This window comes from Lepidochelys olivacea (assembly GCF_965140295.1).
Source record: "Lepidochelys olivacea isolate rLepOli2 genome assembly, chromosome: 8".
NCBI classification, from domain to species: Eukaryota; Metazoa; Chordata; order Testudines; family Cheloniidae; genus Lepidochelys; species Lepidochelys olivacea.
Genome location: NC_140418.1, coordinates 102,740,851 through 102,760,437, shown reverse-complemented (window position 1 = coordinate 102,760,437; position 19,587 = coordinate 102,740,851). Strand labels below are relative to the sequence as shown.

Genomic DNA, 19,587 nt, shown 5'->3' with positions numbered 1-19,587 from the left:
CGATAGTGTCTCATTGTTTCCTTGTATTCTCCCCAACTGTCTGTCTGTATCCATCTGTGTGTTGACTTATATTGTGAGCTGGTTGGGGCATGCACCATCTTTTTGTTGTGGTTGTACAGCTCCTAGAGCAATGAAGTCCTGATCCGGGACTGGGACTATGGTAATACACAAATAATGTTGCAAGACTCCTCATGCTTTTTATAGATACGCTATTTCAGAGGAGAGATGGGCCTGAACAGGAACGTCAGCTCCAAACAACTGAATTTGGGGACTCTTTGGACCCAGGATGCCACATCTATCATCTGGGCTTCTGTAACCCTGGAAAACATCAGTTATCTGCTTCTGAGCTTCAGCAGTGGACATTACATCACTCTCCCTCCCTTCCCCCACTACCTTCACTCACCCTTGGGCTCTTCTGGGATGGGGGCTTCCATATGCCTTGACCCCCTGACTGTTCAGGTGAATGCGGCTGCTCCCCTTCCACTGCTTCTTTGGGGAGGAAGGGGAGCTTTCCTGACCCAACCCTGGCCCTAATCCCCTGGAAGTCTTCCATGGGGTAGCAGATGGTTAGATACACACAAAGGGCAGCAGTCTGTGGTACTTTCTGCTCCCGGTAGCATCTACTACAGCTATCCCAGAATCCCTTGCATGTTTGGCTAGAAGCCTGAACCCTGAGACCTTGAGCATCACTGCTCCGGCTGCTTTTACTTCTTTTTAAAAAAGGGAAAAAGAGAAGCCTTTTTGCTTACTAAGACTTGAGGCCAGGCACACGTACCAGAGGGAACTCCTTGAGAGCCCTGACTGAATCATAAGGGGGACGTTAATAATTATTCCATCTTATTTATATAGCACTTTTCATTACCAAGGGCTCCAGAGCGCACAGGAAGGAAAGTATTTGTGAGCAGCTGTTTAAGTTTCTTTTAATCTCTTCGGTATTTCTTTTTGGCCTCATCGTTCAATGTGTGGCCCGTGCATTAGCCACGGCCCATCCTCCTGCACTCAATACGGAATTATTAATTTCCTGAGAAGTTTTTCGATGATGCTCTTAGCGAAGTCTCTCAGTGCCTTAAAAACGTGAATGAATTTATGTTCACAACACCCCCGGGAGGCGAGGAGAGATCTTTAGCCACGTTTTGCAAACGGGGAACTGAGGCACAGAGATTAAAGCTCAAAGGGTCAAAAGTATTCACTCATTTGAGGCATCTCATTTGAGATGCCTAAGCTTTATTTTTCAGAGTGCTTAGATTTTCTGTGGTATTTTGTACGTTCAGAGCCAAGCTCCCCTTCACCACAGTTGCAGTTGTGGGGGGGGGGAGGGAGAACCTCTAGAACCATGCTTACCCCTCCCCATGGGTCATCAGCAAGGCTGAGTTCTCTGGTGCCACACACAGTCCTCAGACACTTGAGCTAGCTAGCTAAATGGTAGCAGCAGAAAGCTTTCATGTTCTCGGTGGCTGTCAAGGTTCCTCCCCCACTCTGAACTCTAGGGTACAGATGTGGGGACCTGCATGAAAAACCTCCTAAGCTTATCCTTACCAACTTAGGTTAAAACTTCCCCAAGGTACAAAATATTACCCCCGTTATCCTTGGAATGGCCGCTACCACCACCAAACTAATACTGGTTACTGGGGAAGAGCTGTTTGGACGCGTCCTTCCCCCCAAAATACTTCCCAAAACCTTGCACCCCACTTCCTGGACAAGGTTTGGTAAAAAGCCTCACCAATTTGCCTAGGTGACTACAGACCCAGACCCTTGGATCTTAAGAACAATGAACAATCCTCCCAACACTTGCACTCCCCCTTTCCTGGGAAATGTTGGATAAAAAGCCTCACCAATTTGCCTAGGTGACCACAGACCCAAACCCTTGGATCTGAGAACAATGAAAAAGCATTCAGTGTTTTACAAGAAGACTTTTAATAAAAAATAGAAGTAAATAGAAATAAAGAAATCCCCCCTGTAAAATCAGGATGGTATATATCTTACAGGGTAATTAGATTCAAAAACATAGAGAACCCCTCTAGGCAAAACCTTAAGTTACAAAAAAGATACACAGACAGAAATAGTTATTCTATTCAGCACAATTCTTTTCTCAGCCATTTAAAGAAATCATAATCTAACACATACCTAGCTAGATTACTTACTAAAAGTTCTAAGACTCCATTCCTGTTCTGTCCCCGGCCAAGACGACTACAGACAGACCCTTTGTTTCTCTCCCTCCTCCCAGCTTTTGAAAGTATCTTGTCTCCTCATTGGTCATTTTGGTCAGGTGCCAGCGAGGTTACCTTTAGCTTCTTAACCCTTTACAGGTGAGAGGAGCTTTCCCCTGGCCAGGAGGGATTTCAAAGGGGTTTACCCTTCCCTTTATATTTATGACAGTGGCTCTACCACTAGAGAGGGATGGAGACATTTTACCAGTGGGTTTCACAGCTCTCTGCTGACATTAATGATCTGGATGCATGGGATGGATTGAACCCTCAGCAAGTTCATGGATGACATTAAGCTGTGGGGAGAGGTAGATGCACTGGAGGGTAGAGATAGGGTTCAGAGTGACCTAGACATACTGGAGGAATGGGCTAAAAGAAACTGGATGAGGTTCAACAAGGACAAGTGTGGAGTCCTGCACTTAGGAAGGAAGAATCCCATGCACCGCTCCAGGCTGGGGACCAACTGGCTGAGCAGAAGTTCTGCAGAAAAGGACTTGGGGATTACAGTGGACGAGAAGCTGGATATGAGTCAGCAGTGTACCCTTGTTGCCAAGAACGCTAACGGCATATTGGGCTGTATTAGTAGGAACATTGTCAACAGATAGAGGGAAGTGATTATTCCCCTCTATTCGACACTGGTGAGGCCACATCTGGAGCATTACGTCCAGTTTTGGGTCCCTCACTACATAAGGGATGTGGACAAATTGGAGAGAGTCCAGTGAAGGGCAACGAAAACGATCAGGGGGCTGGGGCACTTGACTTATGAGGAGAGGCTGAGGGAACTGGGCTTATTTAGTCTGCAGAAAAGAAGAGTGAGGGGGGAATTTGAGAGCAGCCTTCAACTACCGGAAGGGGGGTTCCAAAGAGCTCGGCTGTTCTCAGTGGTAGCAGATGACAGAACGAGGAGTAATGGTCTCAAGTTGCAGTGGGGGAGGTCTAGGTTGGATATTAGGAAAAAACTGGAATGTGTTACCTAAGGAGGTGGTGGAATCTCCATCCTTAGAGATTTTTAAGGCCCGGCTTGACAAAGCCCTAGCGGGGATGATTTAGTTGGGTGTTGGTCCTGCTTTGAGCAGGGGGTTGGACTAGATGACCTCCTGAGGTCTCTTCTAACCCTAATCTTCTATGATTCTATGATAAGAAGAATGGTGAGAAGCAAGAATAATGAATTCAGCTCCAGGTTCTGGAGGGGAGGATGTTCTAATGGTGATAGACTCTTCTTCCCTAGTGCCCCCCAACCTACCACTGCCCCTTTGCTCTTAACCTTTCTCCCCAGCTGCTGCCCTCCTTCTATAATCCCCCCAGCTCCTGTCCATTTCCCCCCCCCTCCTCTAATCCTTCCCCAGCTCCTGCCTCCCTCTCTCCATTTTCTGCCCCCATCGGCTTCTCTCTCTGATTCCTGGTCCTCACCCTGTCCTAAGAAGCCTATCCCCCCCTCTTTCATTCTGTCATTAGAGTCAGGCTGCTCCTCCTCTATTCCACACTGCCTGGGTGTCAGCCGGGGGCGCACCAAGAGACAGAAGAGAGGGTCATCCCTGGTGTTTAGCCTTTCAAGCGCCCAGGAAAAACAATTGCAGGGAAAAATCCTGCTCAGTCCCTGTAGTCCAGGGCTGGTGCAGGTTCCGCAGCTTTGTGGGGATGGCCCTCACTCAGTCTAGTTGGCACATAAAAAGCCATGAGAGGTTGGAGCATGTTCAGTACGTAGATGCTTTTTCAGAAAATTTATGCTGATTTTTAATTTTTTTATTTCTTTTAAAAGATTAAATCTAAGGCAAACACCCTGCATGGAAAATTTCAGCCTGAACCATTTAAGTTTGGCAAAGTTATAAGCAACTACAAACAGGGTCTTAGAATAAAAAGTGTTTGGCCACCTTAACTATAGGTACCACTATGCGTCACCGATCAAACAAAATTCTCCCCAAGGTCAGGCCACTACTGAAATGCATGCAATTGTTTAAGAAGGCATGAAACTGCTAACAGTTTAGTACAGACAATGAAGAATATGCTGTCCAGTTGTGACAGGAAGGAGAGCTAAGGTGTTGCCCAAATTGGAATTTGGCCAGAACATGAGAGTTAACACAGCCTGATTTTGCAAAAGTTACCCAAGGAATTCTTTAACAGCTTTACAGTGGTCATCACCATAAAGAACTTGCCAAGTTTGCCATAAATACATACATATACCCAGTATTACCAAAACTGTCCTAGAAGTACTATATAGAATAACATAGATACTGCACATATTAATATTAAATGAAGCTATTTCAACTTGATCCAGTACCGTGGTTCTCAATCGGGGTACACAAACCTCCTGGGGCTATGGAGAAGGCTTCCAGGGGGCCCATCAACTCATCTAAGTATTTGCCTAGTTTTACAACAGGCTACATAAAAAGCACTAGCCAAGTCAGTACAAACTAAAATTTCAGACAATGACTTATTCATACTGCTCTATATACTATACACTGAAAGTACAATATTTATATTCCAATTATATGTAAAAATGAGAGTAATTTTTCAGAAATAGTGGGCTGTGACACTATTTTTTTGTCCGATTTTGTAAGCAAGTAGTTTTTAAGTGAGGTGAAACTTGGGGTATGCAAGACAAATCAGACTCCTGAAAGGGGTAGAGTAGTCTGGAAAGGTTGAGAGCCACTGATCTAGCAGTCATTGAGCTCGGTCAGTTGAAAGATTCTCAATGACTTCAATACTTTGGCATTGGATCAATCCATTAGTTCTTAGAATCATAGAATATCAGGGTTGGAAGGGACCCCGGAAGGTCATCTAGTCCAACCCCCTGCTCAAAGCAGGACCAATTCCCAGTTAAATCATCCCAGCCAGGGCTTTGTCAAGCCTGACCTTAAAAACCTCTAAGGAAGGAGATTCTACCACCTCCCTAGGTAACGCATTCCAGTGTTTCACCACCCTCTTAGTGAAAAAGTTTTTCCTAATATCCAATCTAAACCTCCCCCACTGCAACTTGGGACCATTACTCCTCGTTCTGTCATCTGCTACCATTGAGAACAGTCTAGAGCCATCCTCTTTGGAACCCCCTTTCAGGTAGTTGAAAGCAGCTATCAAATCCCCCCTCATTCTTCTCTTCTGCAGACTAAACAATCCCAGCTCCCTCAGCCTCTCCTCATAAGTCATGTGTTCCAGTCCCCTAATCATTTTTGTTGCCCTTCGCTGGACTCTCTCCAATTTATCCACATCCTTCTTGAAGTGTGGGGCCCAAAACTGGACACAGTACTCCAGATGAGGCCTCACCAATGTCGAATAGAGGGGAACGATCACGTCCCTCGATCTGCTCGCTATGCCCCTACTTATACATCCCAAAATGCCATTGGCCTTCTTGGCAACAAGGGCACACCGCTGACTCATATCCAGCTTCTCGTCCACTGTCACCCCTAGGTCCTTTTCCGCAGAACTGCTGCCTAGCCATTCGGTCCCTAGTCTGTAGCTGTGCATTGGGTTCTTCCGTCCTAAGTGCAGGACCCTGCACTTATCCTTATTGAACCTCATCAGATTTCTTTTGGCCCAATCCTCCAATTTGTCTAGGTCCCTCTGTATCCTATCCCTACCCTCCAGCGTATCTACCACTCCTCCCAGTTTAGGATCATCCGCAAATTTGCTGAGCGTGATGGTCCCTATATGGATTCCAGACATGGATCTGCATGCATGCCATGTGCCGGAACTGTTTGTAGCAGTGTCCGCTAACCCACACCTGTGCCGACCACGTCTGAGGTTTTGATGTGAGGCAAGTATTCAAGAGTAAACCAGCTGATTTACATCTCACCTGCAAGACAGCACATCGACTCCTAACTCCATGCAGGAACATAGTTAACAACAACTTGGAGGGATAAGCGTCTTCTGCTAAATCATGAACATGTCTCTTGAGGTCTCCCCTCCAAGCACCATCCCGGCCTGATACTGTTAAGTTTCTGAGAGCCAGTAGGATGGCAACACAAAGTGGCAGGTATGGCAGCAATGACAACTCCAGTTTCTTCAATCCATTGCGCCACACTCCTAAGGTGCTACTTGCAAATCAGGTTCCTGCTAACGCAGCTTGGGGGGTCTTCCTTTCCCCATTCACCTCATCTCTCCAGGCGGAACACCTGTCCTGTTTTATCCTCCTATCAGTTGCCACCACAAATAATCCACTCATTTCTGTAACTAAGTTGCCCCCAGAATAGTGAGCTGTGAGCAGATGGATCTCTCTAGAGTGACATAGGAAGGCCAAACAAATGCCAGTCATAACCAAGAGACCTGAATGCAGATATTTCATGTAAGGCCCTGAATGTCCTTCCAAAAATCTCTGAAGACTGTGCTAACTGTGAACAGCTATTTCTGGCTCTAATGAAATGAACATTCTCCAGAGAGGCCCCTCCTAGGGTTTGCCTGATCAATCAGTTCATAGTTAAGTAATGCTCACCACATGGCAAAAATATATTACTGCAGAAAAATGTTTACAAAAACTATAATTCTCAGTTTGTAGGTTTTGGTACTCTTCTACTGCCTCCAAGGCTGGAATTCACCCCCTCTGCTTTTTTATCTGCCATCCACACTCTCCTCTTACATATTCCTCCACCAAACTCCCTTCTTCCATGTCTATTGCAGCAGCTCCTAGAGGCCAAAGTCCGGGTGGTGGTTTATCATGCAAGAATAGAGTCAAGGACACCCCTTGCTCCAAGGGCCATCGCAACACAAATAAATAATGGAGACATGAGTTGACAAAGGGGAATAGGAGACAAACGTTTTCCCCAGAAAGCAGCCTGTAGCTGGGAGTCAGACTCCACCAAGGACTTTGCTATTGCTATTTGAGCTGGTTGATAAATTTTTGATGACTTTTCTGTCAAAACATTTTGCCAGCTCAAAATCTTAGGTCAAAAATGAGAGAGACAGACAGCAACTCACATGAACAGCCAAAAGCCTGGTGGTGAAGGCCCTCACCTGGGACGTGGGAGACCCAAATCCAGATTAGAGTTGGACATTGGGTCTCCCACATCCCAATTCAGACCCCAACCACCAGGCTATGCTCGGGTGTGTTTTCATGACAAGTTTCCAAGGTCTTGTTTTCATACCGTATCAGAAGGGAGGAAAAATTTTGAAGTCTTCAATTTTTTTTTTTTTTTGCTAAATAGAATTTGTGTTTTCCAGCCCAAACTGCTACTGGTCTTATGCAGAAGTTGTTTAGATATTTCAGTGATGGTCAGTAGCATAAAATTCAGATACATAAGCCAGAAGGGACCAGTCATAGTGCTAGTATTCTGTGCTTCTCTGCTAGGCTGTGTCTACACTTACAAGTGGTGGGTGGAATACATACACTGCACAGACCTCCAGCACGGTATGAAGAGCAGTGTAAACAGAGACTCTGATTAGCCAAAACCTTTGGGTACATACTCTACATATCCAAGCAATGACTCCCCCGAGTACATTGCTATTTTTAGCAGGGTCACGTCCCACTGCCAGAGCCTCTCACTGCTGCACGTAGCTAGCTACACGCTGCATTGTGGACACAGCCTGCTTTTCGCTGCAGCACGTAGCTACGTGTACTCTCCACACCACCGCCAGTGCACACAAGCCCTTAGATGACAAACCGGCTCTCTTACTCTCAGGGTTCATCACCACCCATTTACATCAATTTGCACAACATCTGATTAATAAAGCAGCCCATTACTACTACTCCATTAAGCCCACTGGCAAATTGTATCGATGAAGAGTTCACTTTATGAAGTAGTCTCCTCCTATTGTCAGAAGAGAAATATGCTTACAGAGAACATCTCCCTCTAAACTTGCAATAGCTTTTCACAAAACCAAAACAGAATACTGCTGTTTTCAAAACTATGTCTTCCAAGGAAAGTGCCTTTCTCTACTGCACCCATCACTGTGGCATAAGCAAGTCAAACAAACATATTTCGTGGTGAATGAAATCAAGCAGCAAGGGAAAAGGGAACCATGAGTATGGCTTAGTACAATTATACATTTCCTCAGCATTGTCAGGTCTTTTGGTTGCCATGGCAGTGTGTTTCCATGGAAGTCAAAACTTGAAGCCTGTTTCTGCCACTGGAACGTCCAAAGAAAATCAGCAGCCTTGGAAATTAACCAAGCTGCTCTTAAGTTGAAAACCAGCCCTCCCACAGCCTCTGCAAAAATAGACTGTCTTTCCATTTCTGACATAGGAGTAAGAGGGAAAAACGTACACCTAGGACCATTAGCACCCTTTTGTGCAATGAACGATATGGAAAGTAAACCCTTCTAAAAAGCTTTGCCAAGATTGAGCATGAATATTTGTATTAAAGGTCACTTGAAGATACATCATGCGCACAGACTGCAAAATCTTGCAAAATGTTCTGTTCCACAAGATTTAAAAGAATGTAATTCAGTACTTTGAGATTAATGCGGGTTGGTTACTGTTCTTTTAACTTCAGTATGGGATTAATTAAATGCTGTCTATGGGGATGCCTTACTTAGGACTAAATATCATTTCCTTAAGGAAACGGTAAGTTAGTCAGTGTCCCTAGCTTCTGTATGCCCGAAACTGGGAGTGGATATCATCACTTGAGGATTACCCGATCTCTTCATTACCTCTGAAGTACCTGGCATTGGCCACTGTCAGAAGACAGGATATTGGGCTAGATGGACCATGAGCCGGACCTGGTGTGGCTGATCTTATACTCGTTAGATCTTTGATGCTTGCTAACAGCCTCACTGCATATCCTGACAGTCAGATTTCTCCTGCCAAGGCCCACATGTGGGCAACAGCATAGGACAGACACCCAAAATGAGGGACCAAATTAATGCAGGAAAATTTAAATGATATCCGATTCCTCCTTGTAGAGAAATGACTTTCTATAATCTCACCATCATAATCCTGTGAGGCGAAGGGACACCAAGGTGTGTGCGGAATGTGCGACTAAAATGAGACATTCCTTGAAAGAAGGGACAATTGAGGTAAAAGAAAAATTGGTACTCTGCTCAAAGGCTCAGATAAAAGTCATGGGGATGATTCATCAGGTCCTGAAGGTGGGTGGGGCCAGTGTCACTCTTACTGATCTGTAGAAACACTAATCCTCTTTAGATGGCACCTTGATGTATTGCAACAGGTCAAGGGAGTTCTCTCAAATGCAAACCTGAGTGATTCAGTGGTGATTCAGCCTCTTTTATATTGTCCCACTGGCTCTGATGTGATTCAGCAAGGAAATGGAGACACTTTCCAGTAGGCCACCTTAAAGGCAGGGCTTGTGAAGACAAGGGCAAAACCACTGATACTCCAAGGATGCATCTTAGCCAGTACATAATCTTGTGATTCATTCTCCATCTTCAGGAAGCAAGAAAACTGAAGAATTTAAGTTGCTGGCAAAAGTGTGAAATTTTCCACTTGTATGGAAAAAATGGCAAAGACATATTAAATATACCAAACTCCTTAAAAAACACTAGGACCTAACATATTTGAAATCATTAATTCTAATATGAAGACACAGGAAGTAAGAGGAGTAAAAGCATTTAGTAGCAACAGAGCTAAAGCACTGTTACCCCCTGTATGGATATTGTAGTACTTGGAGCATAGCTCCTATCTTATTTATCAAGACAAAAAAAGTGAACCTCCCTCTCCCTTTTGCTGTATTTCCTGCTGGATGCAAGAGAATGTTAAAACAGATGCATCTAACGCATATTTTAATAAAGTACCTGGAACAGGATATGACCAGAGGGCTGACTTTAAAATGAAGGTGATCACCAAGGAGGGATTCAAGAAGGCTGATGAATCAGAGATGCTGGCTGTCTGCCTTTGAATTCCAGCCATGTTCAGAGCTCCTTGAGAAGATTTACTGAACACTACAATATCTTTCATAGGATGAATTATCTGCTTCCTCCAGTTTTTTTTAAGATCGAACACCGCACCCCTCAGTGTTGCAAGCTGTACTCTGCCTAGTGAATTGATGTTCATTTAAAGATAAGACAGCAAATTTGTGATCATCTATCCCTGTAGGATATGAACTAGGTTTGTTCATTCATTTTAAAAATACATTCAAGATGAAGATTTTGGGACAACATTCAAAACTTTAAAGTTCTTAATGGAGTAAAGAAGTTTGCTTAAAGGTCAGTCAAGTTCAGGAGGTTCACTTAGTTTCTAACTTTATACAGAGGGAATCTACAACCAGTTTCACAAGATAATGTTTTTTCCTCTGAACGCCTGAAAAATAAGAATCAGCTGAAGTTAGCCCAGATGACTGCATCCCTCCTCTTAAAACTCGTCGTCTCCAAATCTTAATACGTGCCAACTAGAACTTGAGACCACAGGACATCAGGTGACGTTCACAATCTTTTCATAAGCTTTGCTTTGACACCAAATATATATTGTCCACCTGGACTTAAGGGCACAGTCTCAAATTTAAAGGGACTGTTGAGAAATGTCTTCTGGATTCTATGTATCCAAAGGCTCAAATTCTCCTCTATATGTGTAGTAGTCTTTACCCATTAAAGGGTGTACAGAAGAGCCATAATAAATGGTCTGCATCGATCGTAAGAGTGCAAACCTTTACATCAACCAATGTGATCACATTTTAAAATCAAAATGACAGTACGACCTGCATTCACAAGAGCCGGATGCTACGCTAAGATATACTGAAGCATCTCTCTCCTCCATCCCTCCCAGCAGGACCTACGGGCAGCAGCAGCTCCATGACTTTCAAACTGGCAATTCCTCATTGTATGTTTGTGTGTAAATACGTGCATGGTATGCTTCATTTCCTACTGTCTTCTACAGAAGGAGCAGGGAGAATGGACCAGTAAGCCAGCAGATCTTCCAAGATCCAAGGCCCCTGCTCAACTGACCTCCCCTCACCTTGACAATGCAGCTTCTTCTACCTCCATTGGACAGTAGCATCTGCAGAGGTATTGGGCTTGATGCAGAAGATCACTAGGTGAAATTTATTACTTGAGTTACACAGGAGGTCAGGCTAGATGATCATAATGGTTCCTTCTGGCCTTAAAAATCTAGAGATTAGTTTTACCATGAAAGACTATTACAACACTGGAGATGGATAAAGACAATATAGAAGGTAAATTAAAGTTTAATTTTCAGTACACAAGTTAAGAGTGTCACAGAGAGCGGTAAGCAAATTGCTTCCTGAGTTTTCAGTCTCCAAAATCAGACCAAAAATACACAGTAAATTATGGAATGTATTAAATCTATAACTTAACTTATTTTAAAAAACAAGGCTAAGTACAATTCATAATCTTTACCACTGGCACAATATATAAAATAGTTTAAATAAAGTACAACATTTTCTTATTAGTCACTAATACAGCATGTTGTATAAAAATATTTATATATAAAATACACACACTTCTCAAAAGGCAAATGTGAAACTCTGACAGACTGGGCGATGAAATCTGCTATAGTTCAGACTTCTCCATTTCCAATGGTTTCCTGTGTTCATTCTCTAGCTGTTTAGGATGATTAATCCTGAAATCTGAAGGCATATTTTCCACCTACCATGACACATTAGTATAAATTTTCAAAAACGACTAGCACTTTTGCATGCCCAGCCTGAGACAACTTAAAAGGGCCAATTTTCACAGTGTGGATGCTGAGCGCTTTCTGAAAATGAAGTGGTGTTAAGGTACCTCAAGTTGAATACTTAAAATTGCTAAAGACTTTTGAAAATTTGGGCCAATGCACTTCCATGATCGCTCTTGAACCACCTTGGCTCAGTATGCATAATGTAACAATGCGGTAACAAAAACATTCTGATCTGAACCTCAGCCACCTGGTTTGACTGCTGCAAGTGCCTGACCATGCCCCCTCCCTGCCCTCACACAAACTGTATCTTCCCACTAGCTGGAAAAGCTCAGATTTCTCACCAAAATAATACTTGATTGGAACCTGTGCATTCACCCCTCCTACATCAAGAAATAGTCAGGATAACACAGGAAAAAATTAATTAGAGACATGCTCCTCATGAGATAAAGATCCCTACATCACTGTCCTTAGTATAACATACATTCATTTAAAGTTTCTCTGCTAAGACTGCTATATCAGATTCAGATTTAAGAATGTAACTAGAAAGAAAAGGTGGAATTTAATGTATTAAAACAGAGAGCAACAGTTGAAATTGATATAAGTGAGTAAATTCTAGTTATGAGACTATAAAGAGATGTCTGGTATAGAACTAAAACAATGTTCTGGGTCCATGTGCTTGCCCACTGGACCCCCTCCCCAAAAGATGAAAATCTACTTCCTGGCATTTGTGTTTATTGCCAAGGCCCTGATCCTGTTACATGCTTGAGCATCCTCAGCATCTTGCAGGATGTGCTTAACTCCAACTGAAGCCAATGGGAGTGGAGAGGGCTCATCAAGTTGCAGGGTTCAGCCTTAAGCATCCTCTGCACTTTCTGAGTCAGTAAGTGCTAAGGACAAGGGGCACTAACGGCCTTTCGGTGGGTTAAAAGAAATGTACGGAGTAGATCATTAGCAGCAGCTCCAGCTGATTAAAGGAGCAGCACCAAGAGGCCCCAAAGGAGCAGCACCATAGTTTCCTACACAAGGGTAGTTGAGTTGGGGGTAGAAAGTCTTTGTACTCAGACATGCAAAGCAAGAGAACTCTTCCAAATGTCCTCAAGTCTACATTTTAAAGTGTGCTCTTTTAAGAGAAAATAAGGAAAGCTTAGTGATTTATCATCTCTGGAAACATAGCAGCAACCTCGCTTTCTTTAGTTTAAAAAGAATTTCAATTAAGTTGTCTTAATCTACTAAATCCATCAAGCAAAAACATTCCTACAAAATGTATCCATTTAATTTAAAAGGTACAAGTCCCTTTACAAATGAGCTTACTACTAAAAGTCATTAAATCTTGATGTCTATTAGACTTTAAAATTCATGAAGTAAAGTCGACCAATCCCATTAGATCCTACAGCAAGGTCAGCATGTCAAAGGGCTGCATGAGTGACTGGCTGGAAGTCACCATTTTTGGTGGCTTGGGTCATTGCTCTGCGTTTGGCTAAGCGGGATTTGGATGGGGGAGAAAGCTTCATGGAACACATGGCCTGAGCGATGTTCTCTTGCTCTATGTCCAGATCATTCTCGTGCTGCGACAGCTGACGGTTAAGGGCAATGGCCTCTGCTGCAAAAAGCGTCAGGTCTTTCGTGCTGCTGTTCCTTCTGCGGGAAAAGGAAACTCAGATTATACAACGTATGCACAGAAGCCACTAGACCCAGCTATGCACCTGCCAAGTCTTCTTAAGGAAACATTTGTTTAGCAAGCAAGACACTTTGAGGTTTTGTTTTCACACTTGTACTTGTTAGGACGACTAGTGATTCACGTTATAACGTGGATCTGGTCCCATGGTTTGGGCACTAGTCTGGGACTCCGGAAACCTCGGTTCAAGTCCCTTCTCTGCCACTGACTTTGTGATACCTTGGGTGAGTCACAGTCTCTCTGTACTTCGGTTCTCTTCTGTAAAATGTGGATAATAGTTTCCCACCTGACAGGGTGTTGTGCAGATAAATACATTACAAGATTGTGAAGCGAACTGATACTACAGTAATGGGGGCCACAGCAGAGACGGACAGACTTAGAAAGCACTTCAGAAATAAGTTAACCCTGCTGCTATTATTTGTATTATGGTAACAACTAGAGACCCCAGCCTCTCTATAATTAGACCCTGTACATAAACCTGAGTGAGGTAAGTACAATGCTCTTGTTACAGAGGGGAATGAGCCCCAGGAAGTAAAGTGACTTACCCAAGGACACACAGTGATCCAGTGGCAGAGCTAGGAATAGGACCTGGGTGTTCAGACTTGCAAAACCCCTCTGCCACAGGGCCTGTTGCTCAGAATTTTTCACCAAAACTGTCACTGAGGCCTGACCTTACTCCCTCTTGAATTAAGGGCACAATTCTCACTGACTTCAATGGGAGAAGGATCAGACCGTGTGGGTGCAGCAATCATTCACCCATCATTGAAACACAACTCTCAGACACCGTGCGCCTACATGTCTTTCCTCCTGTGCCCCACACCTCCCATCCCACCCTTCAAATCCCTCCAAGCACCTCAACACAGAGGAATGCCCTTTATTGCCTCTCCCACAACTAATCCAGATTAGATATAAAAAAAATCCCAAGCATTAGCACAACAAAAAAATTATTGCAACCATATGTGCAAAATAAGCGTGCTTTCCCTAAAGGAGCTCTCCCAAGTTGTTACCCTAACGCTCTCCCCAGAACCCAGGTGGTGAGATTACTTTAATCAGTAAGTGTCGCCTCAACTAAATCTCTCTTGCTCTCATGCCTTTTTTATTCCATGTGGAACATAGGGCCTTCACCACTGCCTTCCATCTTTGGTGGTCTCCTGCTGCTCTTTGAGCTTCTTCCCAGGTCATTTGGACAGCTTTCAGTTCTGCTTCTATTGTGCAGGTCCATGTTATCTTTGTTCTACTTTGTCGCCTCTTGCCCTGAGGGTTCCAGTCCAATGCCTGTCTTGTGATGTTATTCTCAACTAAAGCAACAGATTCTTAACAAGGAAGGTTACCTTTGAAGAACTTGTGGCGTGGGTAATCCCCTTTCAGGAGCCTGCTATAAAATTTTAATTAAAAAGTTAGGTAAATTTCCTTACTGTACTTTTTTGTGCTGCCCAAGATTTTCCAACAGAAATCTATTCTCTGCCCACCCCGCATCGTTACAACCAAAACACTTCATATTTAATGACAGATTTTCTATTTTCCGAAGACTTTAATAGGACTCAACACATTTCTCAGCTTCCTTGTCTTTAAAGGAAATCCCACAGGGATTCAACAATTGTGCAACTTTAAGGCAGTTTAATAATTGGAAAGCTCTAAATATGGTATGCCTAGAACAGCAGAACAAGCTACATTTGTATCCAGTACAAACTGGATGTACATACTTTCCTGAACTGGAAACTAACATACAAGATCATGCAAAATATTAAGGGACCTCAAAGCCATCACCTAGAATTCACCAGGGTTCTTAATCACTGTATTAGAGATCATATGTCCCCAAAATAATTTCTCCGGTCCAGTGCCTGGAAGCCACAGGGGAAGCTATTTAAATGCACAGGCCAGTAATGCTGGAGAGCAAAAAGAGTGCCTTACATTAGCACCTAGATATATTCCTGCTAATATCACTTATCCATGGTGCAAACAGCAGCTTGAGGAATAAAACCACTGGATTTTATTTACTTGATTAAACAAGGCACACACTGATACAGATATGGGCAGAGTGGCCATGTCTGAAGATGATGGCTTGTAGTACGACTCAGGAGAAGCCAATCTACAATGCTTTAAAAGGATACCTACCCCTTGCAGCCATACATGCTGAAGAACCTGAGCAGCACCAAGTCTTTCTTTGGCATCACGAACTAGCAACTTTGAGATGAGATCTTTGGCATCATTGGATATATGAGACCAGTCCTTGTCTGGAAACTCATACTTGCCTTCCTGGATACTCTCAAAGAGCTTATTCTGCCAAAAGAATATTCATTTATACTAAATATTAACTACAAGTAAGAGAAAAGGTTTTGTTCCTGCCCTTTACAATATTTCAAACCCAAAAACACTATACCCTTTGAAACAGCAGGTCCCAACTTCTCACTTTTAGCTGGAGGGCTTTGGTAGTTTATGTTAAACCCAGCTAGTGACAATGTAACCAGAGGCCCAAACACCAAGATGCAAGTCTCCTAGCCCATGAGAGGAAGAGGGGTTGCCAACTCTCAGACTGCAAATTTAAGAGGCGCACTCAGTATATTAGCATCTGTAACTCACATTTCTACCTCACCCTCCCCACATATCAGTTAAAGTTTATTCTCTCTGAGGATTACTAGTTGGGTTATAGGAAAAACCCAGAATGACTTGCTTTGCAGCCCAATCTTATGTGCCAGCCAGCCCTATAAAGTTCAGAGTTGTATCAATCTCTCCCAAACATCCCAGATTATGCAGTCACCTGACAGACTCTGCAGACTTCTCCCCTGTCCCAGCCACAGTCTGTGCCACAGTTCCCCACAAAAGGGGGGTAGCCACTGAGCATGATATACAAAATCACACCCAGACTCCACAGATCACATCGCTTGTCATAGAATGTGGCCTCCTCTGTGAAGACTTCGACCACCTCTGGTGCCATGTATTCCGCAGAACCACACTGGTAAACAGAGAATTCAAATTCGTTTTCAATGGGTGTGGTGGTGAACAATCGATGCAACCAATACAACATGCAAAAAGGGGACCATGAAACTGGATAGGGTTGTCATATTTGAAGAACTATTTAGAGTAATGCTGGGATGATTGTAAGAAGTGGTCTAAAGATGGGACTAGGAGCCAAGGTGTACTGACTATTAATCATGCCTCTGACATGGGCAACGTAGATTTCTTAAGTCAGAACTATTCTGCTTTTGCATCTCTCAAGAATAAAATGGGGCTGCGGAGAGGCTTAACGTTTAGAAAGTTCTCAGACCATGCAAAATGCTAAGTGAGATAGCCAGCTCTAGCTGTCCTAGGTGTGCAGGGATAAGGAGAGCACAGAGCACTTGAAAATTTTTTGAAAAAAGCTTGTTGAATGTTTATGGTTTTTCAAAATGCAATGCATATTTAACTAATTGCCTTTATGACAAAAAAATCTAGCAACGTAAGTGGACGGTCTTCTATACAAAATTTTTAAAATTAATTCCTGCTCCACTCTCAGATTATCCTTTCATTGCACTGCCAAAAATAAACTGTCTGGGTTTATGTAGCAACGTGTGTTACAACTACACAGACAGTGGAAAAGCAGTAATGTAGCTTGAAATTCAGTCTTCTGCCCATAATTTAATTGCTCAGTCCTCCGAGGCTCAGCTACCAATTCCAAATATTATACACTGAATAATATTGTAGAAATACATACTGAAAATGCATTTTTAACCCAATCTTTACCTACAAAAATAAAAGCTATGCACAAGCCTCCTTATTCAAAAAAAATGAGGAAGGGGAATTTTAGTAATGACAGATTTCACACCACTTAGAAATGACCAACAAAAAAGCAGACAAATAGCTAAATAATCAGTTACTGTACCAGTTGCTGTGCAACAGTCAGAACTAACAGAGAAACAAATACACAAAATTTTAAAAGTTCACTGAGTCTGATCTCTGTCAAGACAGAGTGTTTAATACACATATAACAAACATTTTAGACTACACAATGCAAAAAAAGGGTTGGTTGGCTTAAGAGGATCACTACCTTTTAGTCAGATGTTTTGGAGAACCCCCAAAATTATGATTCAAGTTGTCTTCCTGGCTGTGAATCACAAAGTCTAATAGACTGCACACAAGCACCAACTAATGCACACAGTATGTTACTGCTATCATTTGCTAACTACACCACTGGCTTTTGGATGGCGCAGCAAGATTCGTGACGGCATTTGAGAAGGGTAAATCATGTGAAAAAGCTGCTTGCAGAAACATGTGCAATCAAACAGAATCAAAAGCTGAAACAATTCCTTCAGTCAGTAGCAGATGGACCACAAGGGCACTTTTTCCATCCTTTTATTTTTGTATTGCATCCCCTCAGGACTGAGGAAACAGACAGAAAACCACCTAAGCTGTTTTTGCAGCTGCCCAAGAAATATCCTTTGCATATGCTAATTGTATTTCATCTGTTAAACAATGAAAGACACAGAATGTTCATAGCAGATTAATGGGCGTGATTATTGTCCTTTCCCTGCTCAGATGGAAAATCCGAGGTAGTGGATGAGAGATGGACAGTCTTAGCTACTAAACCCGTGATCAAAGGGTGCATCTTCTACCGTGATGTGTTTCTTTATTCCTTTCCTATTTACAGAAGGATTATTTTTAAAAGAGAAGCAAAGGAGCTATCTTGCGGTGATTTGATTTCCTCCCCAAACAGAGCTTCTCTGCAGTTGGAAGTTCATTATAACTGGAATTGCAATGGGCACATTTTAGTGCTTTGAAACACTTAGTGATTTTTTTCAGAGTAGCAGCTGTGTTAGTCTGTATTCGCAAAAAGAAAAGGAGTACTTGTGGCACCTTAGAGACTAACCAATTTATTTGAGCATAAGCTTTCGTGAGCTACAGCTCACCAATTTATTTGAGCATAAGCTTTCGTGAGCTACAGCTCACTTCATCCGATGAAGTGAGCTGTAGCTCACGAAAGCTTATGCTCAAATAAATTGGTTAGTCTCTAAGGTGCCACAAGTCCTCCTTTTCTTTTAGTGATTTTTTTTCTGCTTTACTATTTATTATTTGTATGGAGAAAGTGCCAAGAGACTTCAGTCAAAATCAGGCATCCGCCATGCAAACTGCTGTACAAACACACACAGGGCTTCTCATCCCCAAAAGTTTACAATTTAAGACAAGACAACTTGCAAATATGACAAATGCCTCTTGTTTGCAAAAGGCTAGCTGTGTGCATAACTGGATGGTTTTCAATCATTTATATGGAGTTCCCTCCCCTATCCCTTAAATAGAGAAAGCCTGCAATCCACAATCTCTGCACCCCTAGACAAGGAATTGGTTTAGTATGATCTCTCCATATTTAGAGTAGTTCCAGTAAGCCCTTTATAACCTCTCCTTTAGCGGTCTCAGTGGTTGCTTTACAGTGTAAGTAAAGGGGCAGAAAACAGAGGGTTACATACTGGAGTAGTTAATTCAGGAGTAGTTATTGGAGTACACGCACTGTTCAGTTTCACTCCACTACCAAGGTCAAAGTCACATATTTTCACTGGTGACACCTGAAAATGGGAATTAAAAAAAAAAAAAAAAAAAAGGAGTTAAGAGGTTATGGAAGCCAGAAACGAACAAAATAATTACACAGGTGTCAGTCCCCATGGCCTGAAAATTTTCACTTTAACAAGAAAATAAAAGAGCACCTTTTCTGGAGATTCACAAAGTATGTTTTCAGGCTTCAGATCCCTATGTGCAATGCCTAAAACATATGAGATAAAATGTGCATTAGTAAGATTCCCTCAAATTTTTCATCTCATTCTACCTTTCTTCACTGCAAGGCAGCCTCATAGGGCTATTCTGAGCATAGGTCTGATATAAAAAAGCTATCTAGCCTGAGGTTCTTTAATGACAATAACTAGATGATGAGCAGTGTACATTTGGATTGCACTGTACATGTCCCGCTGTATTTATTTTATGAAATTACATTTGTATGAAAGTCAGTAAAGTAAAAAGATCATTTGAAACACTTTGGAATTACTCAGTACACACCAAAATAACGATGCACTAAGTGGCTTATTAAAACCAATGAGCTGTAAGAAATATTTACACATACATGTATGCATGACAGTTTAACGGCCAATCAGAGGGGCTGATGGAATGACCAGGCGGGGGCCAGAAGGGCCCTATATAAGACCAGCAGCAGAGCACAGTAGTTCAGTCGC

At 42.7% G+C, this 19,587-nt stretch overlaps 1 protein-coding gene across 4 annotated transcripts in view; it reads right to left on the bottom strand.

Moving 5' to 3' along the window:
- Positions 1-11,253: 11,253 nt before the first annotated feature.
- The window catches only part of MKNK1 (MAPK interacting serine/threonine kinase 1), a 37,942-nt gene continuing 29,608 nt past the window's right edge, over positions 11,254-19,587 (bottom strand). For 2 of the 4 annotated variants that reach the window (XM_084637850.1, XM_084637851.1), the window contains 6 exons: positions 19,069-19,124; positions 18,835-18,930; positions 16,155-16,349; positions 15,512-15,676; positions 14,728-14,771; positions 11,254-13,359 (listed from right to left, as the gene is read on the bottom strand). In XM_084637850.1, the coding sequence (XP_084493976.1) occupies positions 13,128-13,359; positions 14,728-14,771; positions 15,512-15,676; positions 16,155-16,349; positions 18,835-18,930; positions 19,069-19,124 (788 nt within the window). In that variant the 3' untranslated portion in view covers positions 11,254-13,127. Of the gene's footprint in view, positions 13,360-14,487; positions 14,772-15,511; positions 15,677-16,154; positions 16,350-18,834; positions 18,931-19,068; positions 19,125-19,587 lie in introns of all 4 variants that reach the window. The other 2 variants (XR_014712813.1, XM_084637852.1) reach the window with 2 other exon arrangements.